This window comes from Pleurodeles waltl, chromosome 6 (assembly GCF_031143425.1).
Source record: "Pleurodeles waltl isolate 20211129_DDA chromosome 6, aPleWal1.hap1.20221129, whole genome shotgun sequence".
Classification (NCBI taxonomy): Eukaryota; Metazoa; Chordata; class Amphibia; order Caudata; family Salamandridae; genus Pleurodeles; species Pleurodeles waltl.
This window is the reverse complement of record NC_090445.1, coordinates 1399081481-1399097976: the sequence shown is the minus strand read 5'-3', so window position 1 is coordinate 1399097976 and position 16496 is coordinate 1399081481. Positions and strand designations below refer to the sequence as shown.

The window sequence follows — 16496 nt, the reverse complement described above, 5'->3', positions numbered from 1 at the left end:
TACTAAGCGGACTTAGAAGAGAGATTGCATAACCCGCTTTGAGGTGTTAAGGTGTGGTTCTTTACAAAGATGACGTAATTAGTGATTTAATGTGTGATTTTATGTTGAAGAATAAAGACATTCACTTTCTGCGTGTGACATGGTCTTTGAGCACGGGTGGGAAAGGACGCTACAAATGGCGACAAGTAAAGGGATCCGTGCCCGAAAAAAACAAGGCTGATCTCCCAGAGTGTTTGCAATGACTCCACAGGGTGATTTGTGTGCCACATGCGCTCGGCTCCAACAGTATCAGGTCGGAGTTGGCACATGTATAATGGAAGCATCGCTCCAGCTCTTACACAGCCCTTGAGGAAAAGGATGGCCCTGTGGAGGAGAGTGTTCAAAAGGCCAACCAAAATCCGGTGATGAGGCGAAAAGACTGTGGTGTGCCATAACACAAGAGTCATCATCAATACAAGCAAAATGCTAAAGGAAGTGACCACTGTAGGAGGCTGGCTTGGCTTGTAGTGGGTACCAGAGATACTTACACCTTGTGCCAGGTCCAGTTATCCCTTATTAGTGTAGAAGAGGTGTTTCTAGCAGCTTAGGCTGATAAAAGGTAGCTATGGCAAAGCAGCTCAGGCTGAATTAGGAGACATGTAAAGCTCCTACTATACCACTTGTGTCATATGCACCATATCATAAGAAAACACAATACACAGATATACTAAAAATAAAGGTACTTTATTTTTATAACAATATGCCAAAAGTATCTCAGTGAGTACCGTCAGTATGAGGATGAGAAATATACACAAGATATATGTACACAAACCAAAATTATGCAGATAATAGCAAAAGGAAGTAATGCAAGCAATGTAAAGTTACAGTAGATTGCAATAGGAGCACATAGGTATAGGGGCAACACAAACCATATACTCCAAAAGTGGAATGCGAACCACGAATGGACCCCAAACCTATGTGAGCTTGTAGAGGGTCGCTGGGACTGTAAGAGAACAGTGAGGGTTAGAAAAATAGCCCACCCCAAGACCCTGAAAGGTAGGTGTAAAGTGCACCTACTACCCCCAGAGAGCACAGAAGTCGTGATAGGGGGATTCTGCAAGGAGAACAAACACCAGCAATGCAACAACAGTGGATTTCCGGACCTGAGTACCTGTAAGACAAGGGGACCAAGTCCATGAGTCGCGACAGTGTTGAGAGTGGGCAGGAGCCCAAGAAATGTCAGCTGAGGGTGCAAGGAAGCTGCCACCTGTTGGAAGAAGCTTAGAGTTCTGCAAGAACGAAGAGGACTAGGAACTTCCCCTTTGGAGGATGGATGTCCCACGTTGTGAAGAAGCTTGCAGAGGTGTTCCCACGCAGAAAGACCACAAACAAGCCTTGCTAGCTGCAAGGGTCGCAGTTAGGGTTTTTGGATGCTGCTGTGGCCCAGGAGGGACCAGGATGTCGCCACTTGGATGAGGAGACAGAGGGGGCGCCCAGCAAGTCAGGGAGCCCTCACAGAAGCAGGCAGCGCCTGCAGAAGTACCTGAACAGGCACTTAGAAGAAAAGTGAACTGGAGTCCACCCAAAGTCACAAAAGGGAGTCCCATGACTCAGAAGGTTGTGCACTGCAGGAAGAAGTGTCGGGGACCCAGGCTTGGCTGTGCATGAAGTAAATCCTGGAAGAGTGCACAGGAGCCGGAGCAGCTGCAAATCACGCTGTACCCAGCAATGCAGTCTACCGTGGGGAGGCAAGGACTTACCTCCACCAAACTTGGACTGAAGAGTCACTGGACTGTGGAAGTCACTTGGACAGAGTTGCTGAGTTCCAGGGACCACGCTCATCGTGCTGAGAGGGGACCCAGAGGACCAGTGATGCAGTCTTTTGGTGCCTGCGGTTGCAGGGGGAAGATTCCGTCAACCCACGGGAGATTTCTTCAGGGCTCCTGGTGCAGAAAGGAGGCAGGCTACCCCCAGAGCATGCACCACCTGGAAACAGTTGAGATAGCCGGCAGGATGAAGCGATACAAGGTTGCTAGTAGTCGTCTTGCTACTTTGTTGCGGTTTTGCAGGCGTCCTGAGCAGTCATCGGTAGATCCTTTGGCAGAAGGTGAAGAGGGAGATGCAGAGGAACTCTGGTGAGCTCTTGCATTCGTTATCTGGTGAGATCCCCAAAGCAGAGACCCTAAATAGCCTAAAAGGAGGTTTGGCTACCTCAGAGGGAGGATTGGCTACCAAGAGAGGTAAGAGCCTATCAGAAGGAGCCTCTGATGTCACCTGCTGGCACTGGCTACTCAGAGCAGTCCAGTGTGCCACAGACACCTCTGTTTCCAAGATGGCAGAGGTCTGGGACACACTGGACGAGCTCTGGGCACAGCTGCAGGTCAGGGGAGTGGTCACTCCCCTTTCCTTTGTCCAGTTTTGCGCAGAGCAGGGCTGGGGGATCCCTGAACCGGTGTAGACTGGCTAATGCAGAGATGGGCACCATCTGTGCCCATCAAAGCATTTCCAGAGGCTGAGGGAGGCTACTCCTCCCCAGCCTTCACACCTATTTCCAAAGGGAGAGGGTGTTACACCCTCTCTCAGAGGAAGTCCTTTGTTCTGCCTTCCTGGGCCAGGGCTGCCTGGACCCCAGGAGGGCAGAAACCTGTCTGAGGGGTTGGCAGCAGCAGCAACTGCAGTGGAGACCCCAGAAAGGCAGTTTGGCAGTACCCAGGTTCTGTGCTAGAGACCCGGGGGATCATGGAATTGTCCCCCCAATGCCAGAATGGCATTGGGGTGACAAATTCATGCTCTTAGACATGTTACATGGCCATGCTCGGAGTTACCATTGTGACGCTGTACATAGGTAATGACCTATGTACAGTGCACACGTGTAATGGTGTCCCTGCACTCACAAAGTCCGGGGAATTTGCCCTGAACAATGTGGGGGCACCTTGGCTAGTGCCAGGGTGCCCACACACTAAGTAACTTTGCACCCAACCTTCACCAGGTGAAGGTTGGACATATAGGTGACTTATAAGTTACTTAAGTGCAGTGGTAAATGGCTGTGAAATAACGTGGACGTTATTTCACTCAGACTGCACTGGCAGGCCTGTGTAAGAATTGTCAGAGCTCCCTATGGGTGGCAAAAGAAATGCTGCAGCCCATAGGGATCTCCTGGAACCCCAATACCCTGGGTACTTCAGTACCATATACTAGGGAATTATATGGGTGTACCAGTATGCCAATGTGAATTGGTAAATTTAGTCACTAGCCTGTTAGTGACAAATTTGGAAAGCAGAGAGAGCATAACCACTGAGGTTCTGGTTAGCAGAGCCTCAGTGAGACAGTTAGGCATCACATAGGGAACACATACAGGGCACATACTTATGAGTACTGGGGCCCTGCCTGGCAGGGTCCCAGTGACACATAGACTAAAACAACATATATACAGTGAAATATGGGGGTAACATGCCAGGCAAGATGGTACTTTCCTACAACCACCAGGTATGATGCAAAAAGCTAAGGGTGACAGTGATCAAGCGCGAGAAACAGAATCATAACTTACCGTCAAGAAAGAGGGCGACGATGTATGACACCTGCTCAAACAAGACAATGTCTTACAGAAATTGCAGTTCCACCAGGGAGCGGCTGCCACTGCCTGAACAACATTTACTCTCAGCAGCAGCAAAAAAGCGGCAACAGAAAAGGGAACAAAGCGTGATGCAGTTGCATTTCTGAAACAACCACCGCCTTTCAACTCCGCCAAGAAACTGAATACTGGTGCTAGGGGGACTGCATGGATCAATACATTTGATGACTTCATGGATGCCCTAGAAGAAGTAGATGGTAAGAAAAATGTTAAGTATTTAAAGAACTTTGCCGGTGATGGAGTAAAAGAAGTCTTGAAGAAAATCTTGCAGACTGATGCAGTATCTTACCATCAGATCAAAGAAGCATTGAATACCAAATTCAATCAGATGCACAAAGTCGACTACAAAAGGTACATTTTCAATCAAGCGAGACAGCAAGATGGTAAAATGATGGATGTGCTCATCACGCACTGTAAGTTGAGTTAATGTAATGATGTAGAAGCCATACACCTTAGGGACATCAATGGCTGTCTGTCGGACTCTTTCAAAAGATACGCTGAGTGAGACACAGCTTAGACAAAATACTAATCACTGCAAGCGTCAATGAAAGAGCAGAATAACAAGCTCCTGATATGGAACCTGGAACAGCGAAAAGCTAATCAGCGCTGGTCATGAAAAGCAAGTACAAGGACCAAGCAGATACAAACAAGTCGACGTCTTCAAAGAAGGAACAGGCATATTTCCGATGTGGATTTTCATATCCCCACAAGAGCAAATGTCCAGCCATGGGACAAACATGTAAGAGTTATGAAAAAGGAAACCACTTTATAACGGTTTGTAATGCAAAAGAGAAACAAAATGCCCACAGGGCTAAAAAAAAGCATCATCAGTTACGACAAGAGGAAACTCGACAAAGTCGACAAAGTCGATCATCACACTAGGCCAGAATGCCTAAATAACTGTTAAGATTCGGGCCCTGGACGATTGCAAAATGAAGACGTATGCCGATGGGCATTGATGAACTCAGGAAACAGTGTTTAATGAAACTACTGGGTTCTGGTCGAACAGAAACAAAGGTGTAAAACAGATGCTCTGTTTGATGTTGAACCTCTGAAGGTTGTGATGTGCAAAGGACCCAAGGTTACGACCCAGCGTCCTAGAAAAACCATCATCCCGGACTTGTTGCAATTTAAGCACCTACCTCGACGTTCGTCAGCTCCTGCAATCTTCGATGAGGTGATTCCGTCTGACAATCCAGAGCAAGCATCAGAATCTATACCCTTGCTGCTCGATCAGAGTGGATCTCCACCACCTCATACCACTCGATCTGGCCAACTACTGCAAGCGCCTCGATGACTCATCGAAGAGATCTGATGTAACTAGTGCTTGTACTTTTGATTTAACAAGGACAGAGATGTAGTGTTGTGAGACTAGGTGCTCTGGGTCCCTTGCGGTTCTGGGTGTACTTAGAAGAGAGACTGTGTAACCTTCTAGGAGGTGTTAAGGTGAGGTTCTTGATGGATATGACATAATCAGTGATTTAGTGCGTGATTGTATGCTGAGGGATAAAGACGTCCACTTAAGAGCTCATCGTGTGGCATGGTCTTTGGATGCTCCTAGGCTGGGGAGGATGCTTCAGGCAGGATAAAATGTTGTTAACATTCAGTTTTCATTTGTCATTGAAGTACACACTGCAAAATACAGCAAAGTGGCACCAAGCCATCAATGTTTTGCCTACTTCAATCCGCTTTGTCATGGTCAAATGACTCACAAGTCGTGTGTCTTAAATAATACAACATATCCCTTTCACCAATAACAATACGGTAAGAAAAATTAAAAACATAGACACCAGTTTTGTATTACGGGTTCAAAAATACCACAGGCCTCATAATAGCTAGCCTGAAGCACAGATAATATTCCTAACATGTATATATATATATATATATATATATATATATATATATATATACAAAGATTACAGGGACGTTATAGTTAGGTTCTGAATTTACTCGTACAGAACCATATAAATTCAGCAGTTATAGTTAGAGTTATTTCAAGTAACTATAACTCGCGCCCTAAGGTACCTATAACTTGTGCCGTTGCCATGCACAGTTTTCTTATCAATAATGTTATTGCCAAGGTTGTAGTGATGATATCAAAGATGCCATACAAGATCTTATCATTGACATAATATGTGGGGTAATTAGCTGTGTATGGCGAAGGTGTGAGTTACAGTTACATTAGGGCTCGAGTTATAGTTACTTGAAAGAACTCTAACTGCTGAATTTCTATGGTTTTGTGTGAGTAAATTCAGAACCTAACTATAACGTCCCTATAACCTTTGTTTTTTTCAGTGAATGTCTAGGGTTTTTTAATGTAAAGATATGTTAATAACTTTACGTTATTCCAACCCCCACCAAGCATGGCCAGAGCCTTGCAGCAAGCCCTTATAACCACCCAACCCCGCGCCACGCATGGACTTTGGCCGCGCGCTGTGCAGATTGGCCACAGAGTCTGTCTCTGCCAGTGGATGAGTGAGTGGGTGGGTGAGTGTCTGAGTGGGTCTGTAAGTGGGTGTGTGAGTCTATGAGTGGGTCTGAGTGGGTGCATGAGTGTCTGAGTGGGTGTGTGAGTGGGTGCCTGATCCTTAGAGGTGCATGTATGAGTGAATAAATTAGTGTATGAATGAGTCTGTGCTTTTTCTTTCAAAATTTTCCACAATCGCAAACATTTTGCAAATAATTTGCGGAAATTTGTGAAGTTTCGCAAATATCACAAGCCGTGACACAAAATTATATTATTCTATAATTTGCCCCTAAACTACACCTATATCTTACCCCTGGGGTCAGTTTACCTTCACCCTGAACCCTTCTGCCACTTTCAATTTTAAATTTCATCCCCAGAGACTGTGTCCCATTAAATAAAATAGCAGTCACAACTTTCTAGTCAGGTTGTGGTCAGCCAAATACAATGTTTCTTTTCGCACGCGTATTCATGAAAATTTGCGAGTTATTCGCGGCCAGAGATATACAAATTTATTTGCCCTTAAATATCTCCTAAACTACTGAACGGATTTACACCAAATAACAAGATGTGTCTACCGCCAGCTAGCTTTTTGCCATATTTGGTGTAATTCTGTCCAGTGGTTTGGACTGTAGACGTGTTGATAGGTCCTATGGGAATTAACATGGGAATGCAACGTTTTTTTAGCCCCCTTTTTCTAGGACCCCGCTTGATGGATCACCCCGAAATGTCCGGTGTGCAACAAGGATCACTGGGACACTTTTTTGGGGGGAAAATTTTGTGAAGATTTGTCAAACTGTGCCAACGATACAGGCAAGTCAAAAAACAGTTTTTCTATGGAATTATAGTCCTAACTATAACTACCTACTGGCAGCCACCAATAGGTGATAAAAATATATATGTATATCTCTCTCCTACAGGCAGGTAGTTATAGTTTGGACGTAGTTTCCATAGCATTTTTTGTTTTGCCTATAACTTTGGCACACTTTGACATATCTTCACAAAATTTTCAAAACTAGTACGCCAGTCACTTTACCTGTTGTGTGGAAAGTTTCAGGATGATTCTTTAAGCATTAAACTTGTTTTTGCATGTTAATTTCCCATGTGGATTTTATATTTATATATATATATATATATATACTTCTAACTTATGTTTACTAGTTAATTTTTTTCCACATATTTCCATCCTTCATTTCTTTCACTCCTTTGCTAACGTGAATTTGAATTCATATGGTTAGGGTAATATACCATTTCTAATATGCTCTGGATCCCTCGTTTTTCACTATGTTGTCATTCATACCAAACTGGCTTATCCTTCTTCAATACTGCACAATTTAAAATGTTTACTTTTGATAATTCTGCCCTAGTGTGCTAATAAACACACAGTTCCTACAACCCACTAATCCTTCATACCATCCCAATTTTCTAATAGAAATATATACATGCTGCAATTTTTGTTCCTAAAACCCCATGTCAGTTAAAAAGAGAGACCCGACTCACCAACTAATATTGCTCTTTTCCTACCCCCTTCCCCGACATTCACTTGTGACAAAAACAAAATGAGAACTAGATATCTAACATAAATGCCTAATAGGAACAATGTCAGTCAGATAAATATCACCTATGCCAATATTAGCCCTTCAGCACATATATTACAAATGTGCGGATAACTCCTCCTTCATATTTAATCCTGATGAAGCCTTACTGCCTAATTTTACAATGTAAGTTGACTTCAGCGTTCTCAGCTGTTTTCTCTATTGCCATCTTGAATACTTCTAGGTAAGAAATCAATCACAAATCTATTTTAAATCTTTATTATTATTGACATGTTTATCAGCAAAATGTAAAGCCACTGGATCTGAATTTTCCTTATTTCTTATTTCTCTGACATGTTGTAACACTGGCTTATGTTCATGATGTACCAACAAGAGAGTTAAACAGCCAATGTATTGTTCCTATTTGCAAAGCCGGGATGTGCAATTTGCACATTATTAGTTTTTGAATAGGAATGCAATCAGTGATATGACCTATGTACTGACGGATCACATCGCAAATTGCACATTCACAGGCAATCGCAAAACAACCTACCTACTGAATATTACAAAGGCAGGTTAAACTTTGCGACCCCCTTTTATTGGGGCAATTGCAAGAATGTTTAGGGGTGCAAGGGACAACAGACCTACATCTCTGCATTCACATTCTAAGATGGAAAAGCAGCCTGTGTCCATAACGAGACTAGTGCTGCTTTTGCAAAAAATCTTTGCAAACGCCTTTGATTATTTATTTAATAGTGAGATAGAACAAAAGAGCAATATTGATTCCACATCTTATTTGCTTTATGAATAGGAGACACTTTGGCAAGAACAGACCCTGAAACAGGCCACACCCTCCTCTTTTCCTTTTTTCACTGTAACATGTTAAACACATGGGTGGTTATATTATTTGCCAGCCTTTTGAATTATTCTACTGGAAACCCGGAATGGATTAGTGTCCCTCATCAAAAAGGCTGGGTTTTCCAATATGCAGTATCCTCACGAGGTGTATAGAAGTGCATGGTCTTTCATTCAGTATGGTTTCAATTCCCCCTCCTGACAACAACTGCGTCTGAAATACCTTATGTTCCCACATGCATGAGTCTCTTTTAGCAATCTATGTCCCACCACCCTCTCATTCCATCCTGCTTTTAAACTTACTGTTAACAAATTAGGGGAAGAGCGTGTTTCTCATGGTGGCTAGGTGAAGTCAACAGTTTGCCCTGTGAACTGCACTTTGGTCCTACAAACAGAACAAAGTATTCTTGCATAATGTGGTTAGCATTGTCTTCTCTCTGCCTCCTAACAAGGCATAGGTATAGCATACTGGTGAACTTTTGAAACTACAGGATTTTTAAAAATCTTCTCATGTCCTGTGTTAGAAATGGGGTCTTTGGTTGACAATCAGGTTACCCCCTGTTCAAGCAAGGACCCTCACTCTAGTCAGGGTAAAAGAGAATCACCCTCAGCTAACCCCAGCTTACCCCCTTGGTAGCTTGGCAGAGCAGTAGGCTTAACTTCAGAGCGCTAGGTGTAAAGTATTTTTACCAACACACACAGTAACTTCATGAAAACACTACAAAATGACACAACACCGGTTTAGAAAAATAGGAAATATTTATCTAAACAAAACAAGACCAAAACGACAAAAATACGACATACACAAGTCAAGTTATTAATTTTTAAAGATTAAACTCAAAAATAGCGCTTAGAAACAAAAATGCTTCGATGAGATGTTAACACGGCGTCGTGACGGAGTCGTTCCCAACAAGCTGACACCAGCGGCGCCGGACACGGAGTTGTGTAGACACCCAAGTACAGTACCTTTGGTGAAGAGTGAAAACACGCCGATGCGCGAAGTCGGGGATTGCGGCGTCTGTGCGAAACGTTGAATCCGTGCACTTCGAGCGACGTCGGTCACGATGTGGTGCGGCGACTTCCACGGAGTCGCGGACTTCAGCGGGGCTGCTGCGGCGTTGGGCCTGCGAAGAGCGTCGCGTTCCAGCAAAGGTCACGGCGTCAGGTGCAGGCGGCGTTACCGGATTCAGCAGCGGCGTCGGTCCGAAGTCGTCCGAAGTCGATTCCCTTGGATTTCCACCAGCTTTCCTTTCAAGGACCCAGGGACTGGATAGGGCACCACTTGTCGGGGCAGGAGTCACTCCAGAGACTCCAGGTGCTGGCAGAGAGAAGTCTTTGCTGTCCCTGAGACTTCAAACAACAGGAGGCAAGCTCTAACTCAAGCCCTTGGAGATTTCTGCACAAGATGGAAGGCACAAAAAGTCCAGTCTTTGCCCTCTTACTCTGCCAGAAGTAGCACTGCAGGAAAGCTCCACAAAGCACAGTCACAGGCAGGGCAGCACTTCTTCCTCAGCTATCAGCTCTTCTCCAGGCAGAGGTTCCTCTTGGTTCCAGAAGTGTTTCGAAAGTCTGTAGATTTGGGTGCCCTTCTTATACCCATTTTAGTCTTTGAAGTCACCTTTCTTCAAAGGGGACTCACACCTACTTGTCAAATCCTGCCTTGCCCATGCAAGGCCTCAGACACACAGCAGGGGGTTGGAGCCGGCATTGTCAGAGGCAGGCACAGTCCTTTCAGATGAGAGTGACCACTCCACCCCTCCCTCCTAGCAGAGATGGCTAATCAGGAAATGCAGGTTACACCCCAGCCCCCTTTGTGTCACTGTCTAGTGCGAGGTGAAAAACAACCCAACTGTCAAACTGACTCAGACAGGGAATCTACAAACAAGGCAGAGTCACAGAATGGTTTAAGCAAGAAAATGCTCACTTTCTAAAAGTGGCATTTTCAAACGCACAATCTTAAAATCAACTTTACTAAAATATGTATTTTTTAATTGTGAGTTCAGGGACCCCAAACTCCACATGTCCATCTACTCTCTAGGGGAATCTACACTTTAATCATATTTAAAGGTAGCCCTCATATTATCCTATGAGAGAGACAGGTCTTGCAACAGTGAAAAACGAACTTGGCAGTATTTCACTGTCAGGACATATAAACCACATTACTATATGTCCTACCTTATCCATACACTGCACCCTGCCCTTGGGGCTACCTAGGGCCTACCTTAGGGGTGCCTTACATTTAAGAAAAGGGAAGGTTTAGGCCTGGCAAATGGGTACACTTGCCAAGTCAAATTTACAGTGTAAAAATACACACACAGACACTGCAGTGGCAGGTCTGGGACATGATTACAGAGCTACTTATGTGGGTGGCACAACCAGTGCTGCAGGCCCACTAGTAGCATTTGATTTACAGGCCCTGGCACCTCTAGTGCACCTTACTAGGGAATTACTAGTAAATCAAATAGGCCAATCATGGATAAAACAATTACATACAATTTACACGGAGAGCATATGCACTTTAGCACTGGTTAGCAGTGGGAAAGTGCTCAGAGTTCAAAAGCCAACAGCGACAGGTCAGAAGAAAATAGGAGGCAGTAGGCAAAAAGACTGGGGATGACCCTGCATAAGCAAAAGTCCAACATCCTGGTACCTAACTTCAAATTTGTGTTGATTCTTCTTGAATATTTAGCATGTATTTCGTTAGGGAAAAGCCAGCTGTTTGTGTTATGGCATGAGAGGTTAAATACCCAAGTGATCTCATTGAACTGCTTTTTGCATAAGTAGACACTGCTTTACTAACTTCCTGACTATACCCTTAGTTATTAATCTTATACTTTACATTTAGGAAAAATATAGGTAGACATCCTTATGGAGATTTTACATAATTTTAATATTCATCTGTGGTTAACATTGTGGTCAACCTCAACACACAAAGATTTTGGAAATATGAGTTAAAGAAATAAGCACTTACCTTCAAAGATGTTAGAGTCATCTAGTTCATGTGCCATTTTAAAGTACTCTCTTGGGTAGGAACGAGGATCTACAACTCCAACCAACTGAAGAAGAGAATGTTTTTTTATTGAAACATCCAAAGCAAATTCCTTTCTGCAAACTACATGACTTTATGAAACAATGTTTAACTCACCATAATGATGGAATGGGCAATATGCATCCAATTTACTCTAAATGTAATCTAAATTCGGAATACATTCCTGAGGCTGCATCTTAAAAACAGAAACTTGATGCTGCAGTTTGTGATCATAGGACATTCTAGTTTCATAAGTTTATCTTTATGAGGACACACGTTTGGATCTTTGGACTGTTAAATTTCATTTGGAATAAATTCCTTTCCTTTCCTTTGAATCCTCTCAGGGCCCCCATCACAAGATCAGAAGAGAAATGCTTTGATGGGGAAGTGGCCTCTGATGAGGTCAGCGTGCAAATGTCAACAGACATCAGTTGGGGGGTAGGGGGGGCCAGGGTGGAAGGGGAAGGGTTTCACCTTCCATCCCTGCCTTGGGGGCGTGGGAGGGAAGCCCACAAAGGGAGCGCTAGCGCTCCCTCTGAGCTCAGTGCCGAGGACGTAATGGTTACATCCTCAGCACATGAGCACTGTTATTTTATTATTATGAAATAGTAATTATACATATTTCCTAAAGAATACACATATCTAGATATATAAACATAATCAGATTATAAATGTTTACCAACACAGAGATATGCAGTCCATTGATTCCCAAAAAATCGCAATTAGGTAATCGCTATTGGATAAAATGATACATCTGTCCCTAAATGTTTAACAAGATGGCGGCTCCATTCCCGGAAGAGGGCAAGATCTTACTAGCTTCCATGTTCTTAAAGCAGCCCCTGAAACGGTGCTTAAGAGACCATATAGCAGTTTCTTCCCTGGATGATTTCTGGCAGCAACAAACATTCAGACAAGAGCCCAGTCAAAACACAGTACAAAAGACTAAACAAAACGAAAGGTCTAGTTGACATATGTCTGCGGATCTGCAGGGAGTAAAGCTGTCTTCACAGAAGATGTCTGATTTGTGTGAGACCCAATCTGCATCATCACATGAGCTTCCTTCTTTGTTTGTATTCTACCATGGACTGTGTGGAAATCGCAGAGACCCTAATCAAGGTGTGCGCTCTGACATCAGAGGAATCCACTAGTTTGTGACTGTTCTTCCACTCCTCTGTGAAAGCCCAGGAGGAAAGCCTGTGAAGTACCTCTCCCCAATTTTCTGAAGTTTATGTGAAGGCTTATTTTTAAATAAGTTTACCTAGGAACGGTCTATTAGCTATTAGCCCTTTGTCTGTTTGATGGGTCAGATTCATTAAGTGGCGGTTTCTTAAGTGTTTCTTGACATTGGATGTGTTTAGTTCACTGGGGAAGTCTCCAACTGAGAGCAATGACTTAATGGTCACTCTGGTTGGGGTGAGAGGAGGCATTTCTACGAGGATGTTTCTTAATGCATCTTATGGCAATGGTCAGCAGGAGAGGATGCATTAGGGATAGTCTTGATCTGTTTAAAAGAGTTTTTTAGAGAGTTAATTGAATGTGCAGTTTTCATTGAGTGCCTTTGAGGGGTTCGAATATGAGTGACAGTTGAGTTGCCGATTTTCCTCAATTGTAAATGATACTTCAGACTTTTAGTTTTCTTACTGAAATTATCAGACAGCAAGCTCCAGAGCTACTGCGTGAAATTCTCATGGCTTGAGTTGCAATGTAGATTACTGAATTCGGAGATGATTTTGAGGAGCTCTTTATTTTGGCATACTGCACTGAAGATGTGCTGTGTGCAGTTCAGTCTCTTACCTTTCTTGATGATTGCCTCATATATATAATGAACAATGTTTTTTTTGCACGTGACATTTTTCCCCACTGACTCCCAGATTTCTAGTTAAGTTTTGTTTTTTAATTTTACATTCAGTTTTAGCCACCCACCTTCGAATAGGGTTGTTGACTGCATGAGACTTAATGAGACTTTGAGGAGAACCACTTTGTTGCGTATTGCTTAGAGCCATTGGTGGACCTGATTAAATGTAATCAGGGGGTCCAGCGGTCTTTAGCAGACAACTCCATCTGAAACATGCCCGATTCAGTTTTTTCCATGTTCTGGTCATTTCATCTAAGGACGAGATTGAACTGATGTTTGCTCTAGGTAGTGTGGATGTTTCCTATCATTAGGCTCTAGTCCTTATGAACTGTGACTGTATACAGACTACTGCCCATCAAATGAGTCTATCCAATGACTAATTGACTAATGGGTCGAGATTTAGAGCTGCAAATTTCTGTGGTGAGAAATGTGGTGGTATGCATTCCCACAACAGTTTAGTGGTCGATAATAAGATCCAAGATAGATCCTAGAGAGGAAAGCATTGTGAGGATATCGTCAGTAGATGGGCAGGAAGCAGGTGGAAAATGTGGGACTAGGTGAACCAAAAAAGCAGTAAGGCCTCACAATCAAGCATTGTGTAGTAATAAATGATGGCAGCTGGTAAAGTGTTTTTAATGAACAAAAGTATTTTCGATTGGGTGACTCATAACAGGGTTATAGAAATATCCTCATGTATAATCAGCAAAGCATTGTCTCGAAGGGAGGTTTGTATGCTGAATAGCAGGTTCAGTCTATAATCAGATCACACATGTGGACTCTGCTCCTGCATAAAGATCGCACACTAATTATGCCGCAGGAAATGTGATTATGGATGTGATTCAACTTTTGCGTAACACATTGTATAATACGTACACTGAAACACACAGACACACACTGACGCATATTTTGACAGACCCAGCACAGCCTTATACATACACTGAGACACCCAGACATACAATCATCAGGCCTCAAAAAATCATGAAAATGTTACTAGACGTGCACATCTAGTAGCTTGAATGACATACCCAACCAAACTGTAATGTACTTGACCCGGAAAAAGAAATGTGCGATCCTAGGCAAATATTGTATGTTACAGTCGCCTTTTTCTAAATTCTCACATAAGAGTGCACCTTCAAATATGTGAGTTCAGCATTTTGGCTGTAAAAAAAATCCTTTTTATTTTATGTGTTTGATTAAATACACTAAGGGGGTTATTCTAACTTTGGAGGAGTGTTAATCCGTCCCAAAAGTGACGGTAAAGTGACGGATATACCACCAGCCGTATTACGAGTTCCATAGGATATAATGGACTCGTAATACGGCTGGTGGTAAATCCGTCACTTTTGGGACGGATTAACACCTCCTCCAAAGTTAGAATAACCCCCTAAATGTTTGCTCCATGTATACTAAATCTAGCCACATAAAGGGTACACATGATCCATGCATGACTTGCCTCTTAGTTTACTAATAGCTTTGCCATCAGGGCAGGACTGTTTTTCATTTTATGTTTAAACACTCTCTTTTAATAAATATATTACTAAAGCATGATGTGGTAGCACATTGTCATTTACAGACAGTAAATTTCCAAGAAATGTCAAGAAACCTTCTCACTAACTTGCAGCTTTACTGATAAGACTATTTAGCGTGTATTAACAATAATCTGCGCAAATTGGCTTTCGGAAAACATTTATCATTTGCCCATCACCAAGTAAAGTGTTCTGACTTTTTTCATCCTATTAAAATATTTTTTAATTCATCACACAGAAGTACAAAAATGGTCTCTCACAGCTACTGAAATATATTTTGAAATGTTTGTAAAGTTGACTTAATTATATAAATGTTGTGTGTTAGGAAAAACCTGATACCAACAGCATTTCATTTCACATAGGTCAGACAGTTCACCTTACAAAATCCTGGAACTCTGCAGTCATGAGGAAAAGTATTTGCTTTGCAAGAAGACAAACTGACTTTTGACCTCTGTCTCTGAACACAGAGCAAATGTGACAAGAATAAAATTTAAAGACATCATATTTGCTAATTAAGTTTCTGATAGAACAGAACACCTGTTTTTTGTCCACTCCAGAAGGGCGAGTAGAATCTAAAAATAGCTCTAAAATAAAACTCGCCATAGTGAGTGGTCCAGTAGATTTTTCGAGCCCTGAATCATGCATATGCTGACAATTCTAGGGGCACACAGACACATACACTCATACCCCCAGCCACATTCTGATGCACATACTGACACACCCTGCCGGATACAGATAGATACACTGTCATACCTGGGCACACACTGGCACATATCCTGACACACCCAGGCACACGCTGTTGTGTACACTGAGGCATTCATCAACACATTGATGCATACACTGACACACCCAGGTAGTCACTCATGTATACACTGACACACCCAGTCACATACTGATCCATACACTAACATACCCAGAGACACACTGATGCATGTGATAAGATACACAGACAGACACTGATCCATACAGTGAGACAAGTAGGTACAAATTAATGTATACAGTGAAACACTGAGTCAGTGACACAACCAGACACATACTGCTGCATACATTTTGAAAGGTAGGCACAGTGATGAACACAGTACTACACTCAGTCATACACTGACCCATACTGTACAACACAGGGGTACACACTGATAAATACAGTAATACACACAATAAGACACTGATGGATAAACTGACACAACAAGGACAAATTTATGTATGCACTAGCACATATAATGACACACATATACATACAAAGATACACCCAGTCGCACAGTAATCCATACACTAACACAGCCAGGCACACACTTATGCATACACTTACACGCCCAGGCATAGATGGACACATATGCTGACACACCCAGGCTCACACTTATGCCTACACTAACATACCTAGATATACACTGGTGCATCTGATAAGATACATTGATACTTCCCATAATGCACCCAAGTACACACTGATGTATAAAGTGAAACACTGAGTTAGACACGGATGCCCATGATAACAGAGAGAGGCTTAGTCTTCGTTAAACATGAATTATAGACATAAAGTGCCGAGAACATAGCGATGCGATTGTTTTTTATTCGATTCAAATGCCTATAATACATAACTAAACAGTATGTAATGAAAATGTAAACATG

General features: G+C 42.7%; 1 protein-coding gene across 1 annotated transcript in view; it reads right to left on the bottom strand.

The window, feature by feature from the left end:
* Nucleotides 1–16496, bottom strand: part of LOC138300886 (putative oxidoreductase YteT) — a 1004722-nt gene that overhangs the window by 525476 nt on the left and 462750 nt on the right. Inside the window, exon 6 of the mRNA XM_069240740.1 lies at nucleotides 11436–11520. Within this exon, the coding sequence (XP_069096841.1) occupies nucleotides 11436–11520 (85 nt within the window). The remainder of the gene's footprint in view (nucleotides 1–11435; nucleotides 11521–16496) is intronic.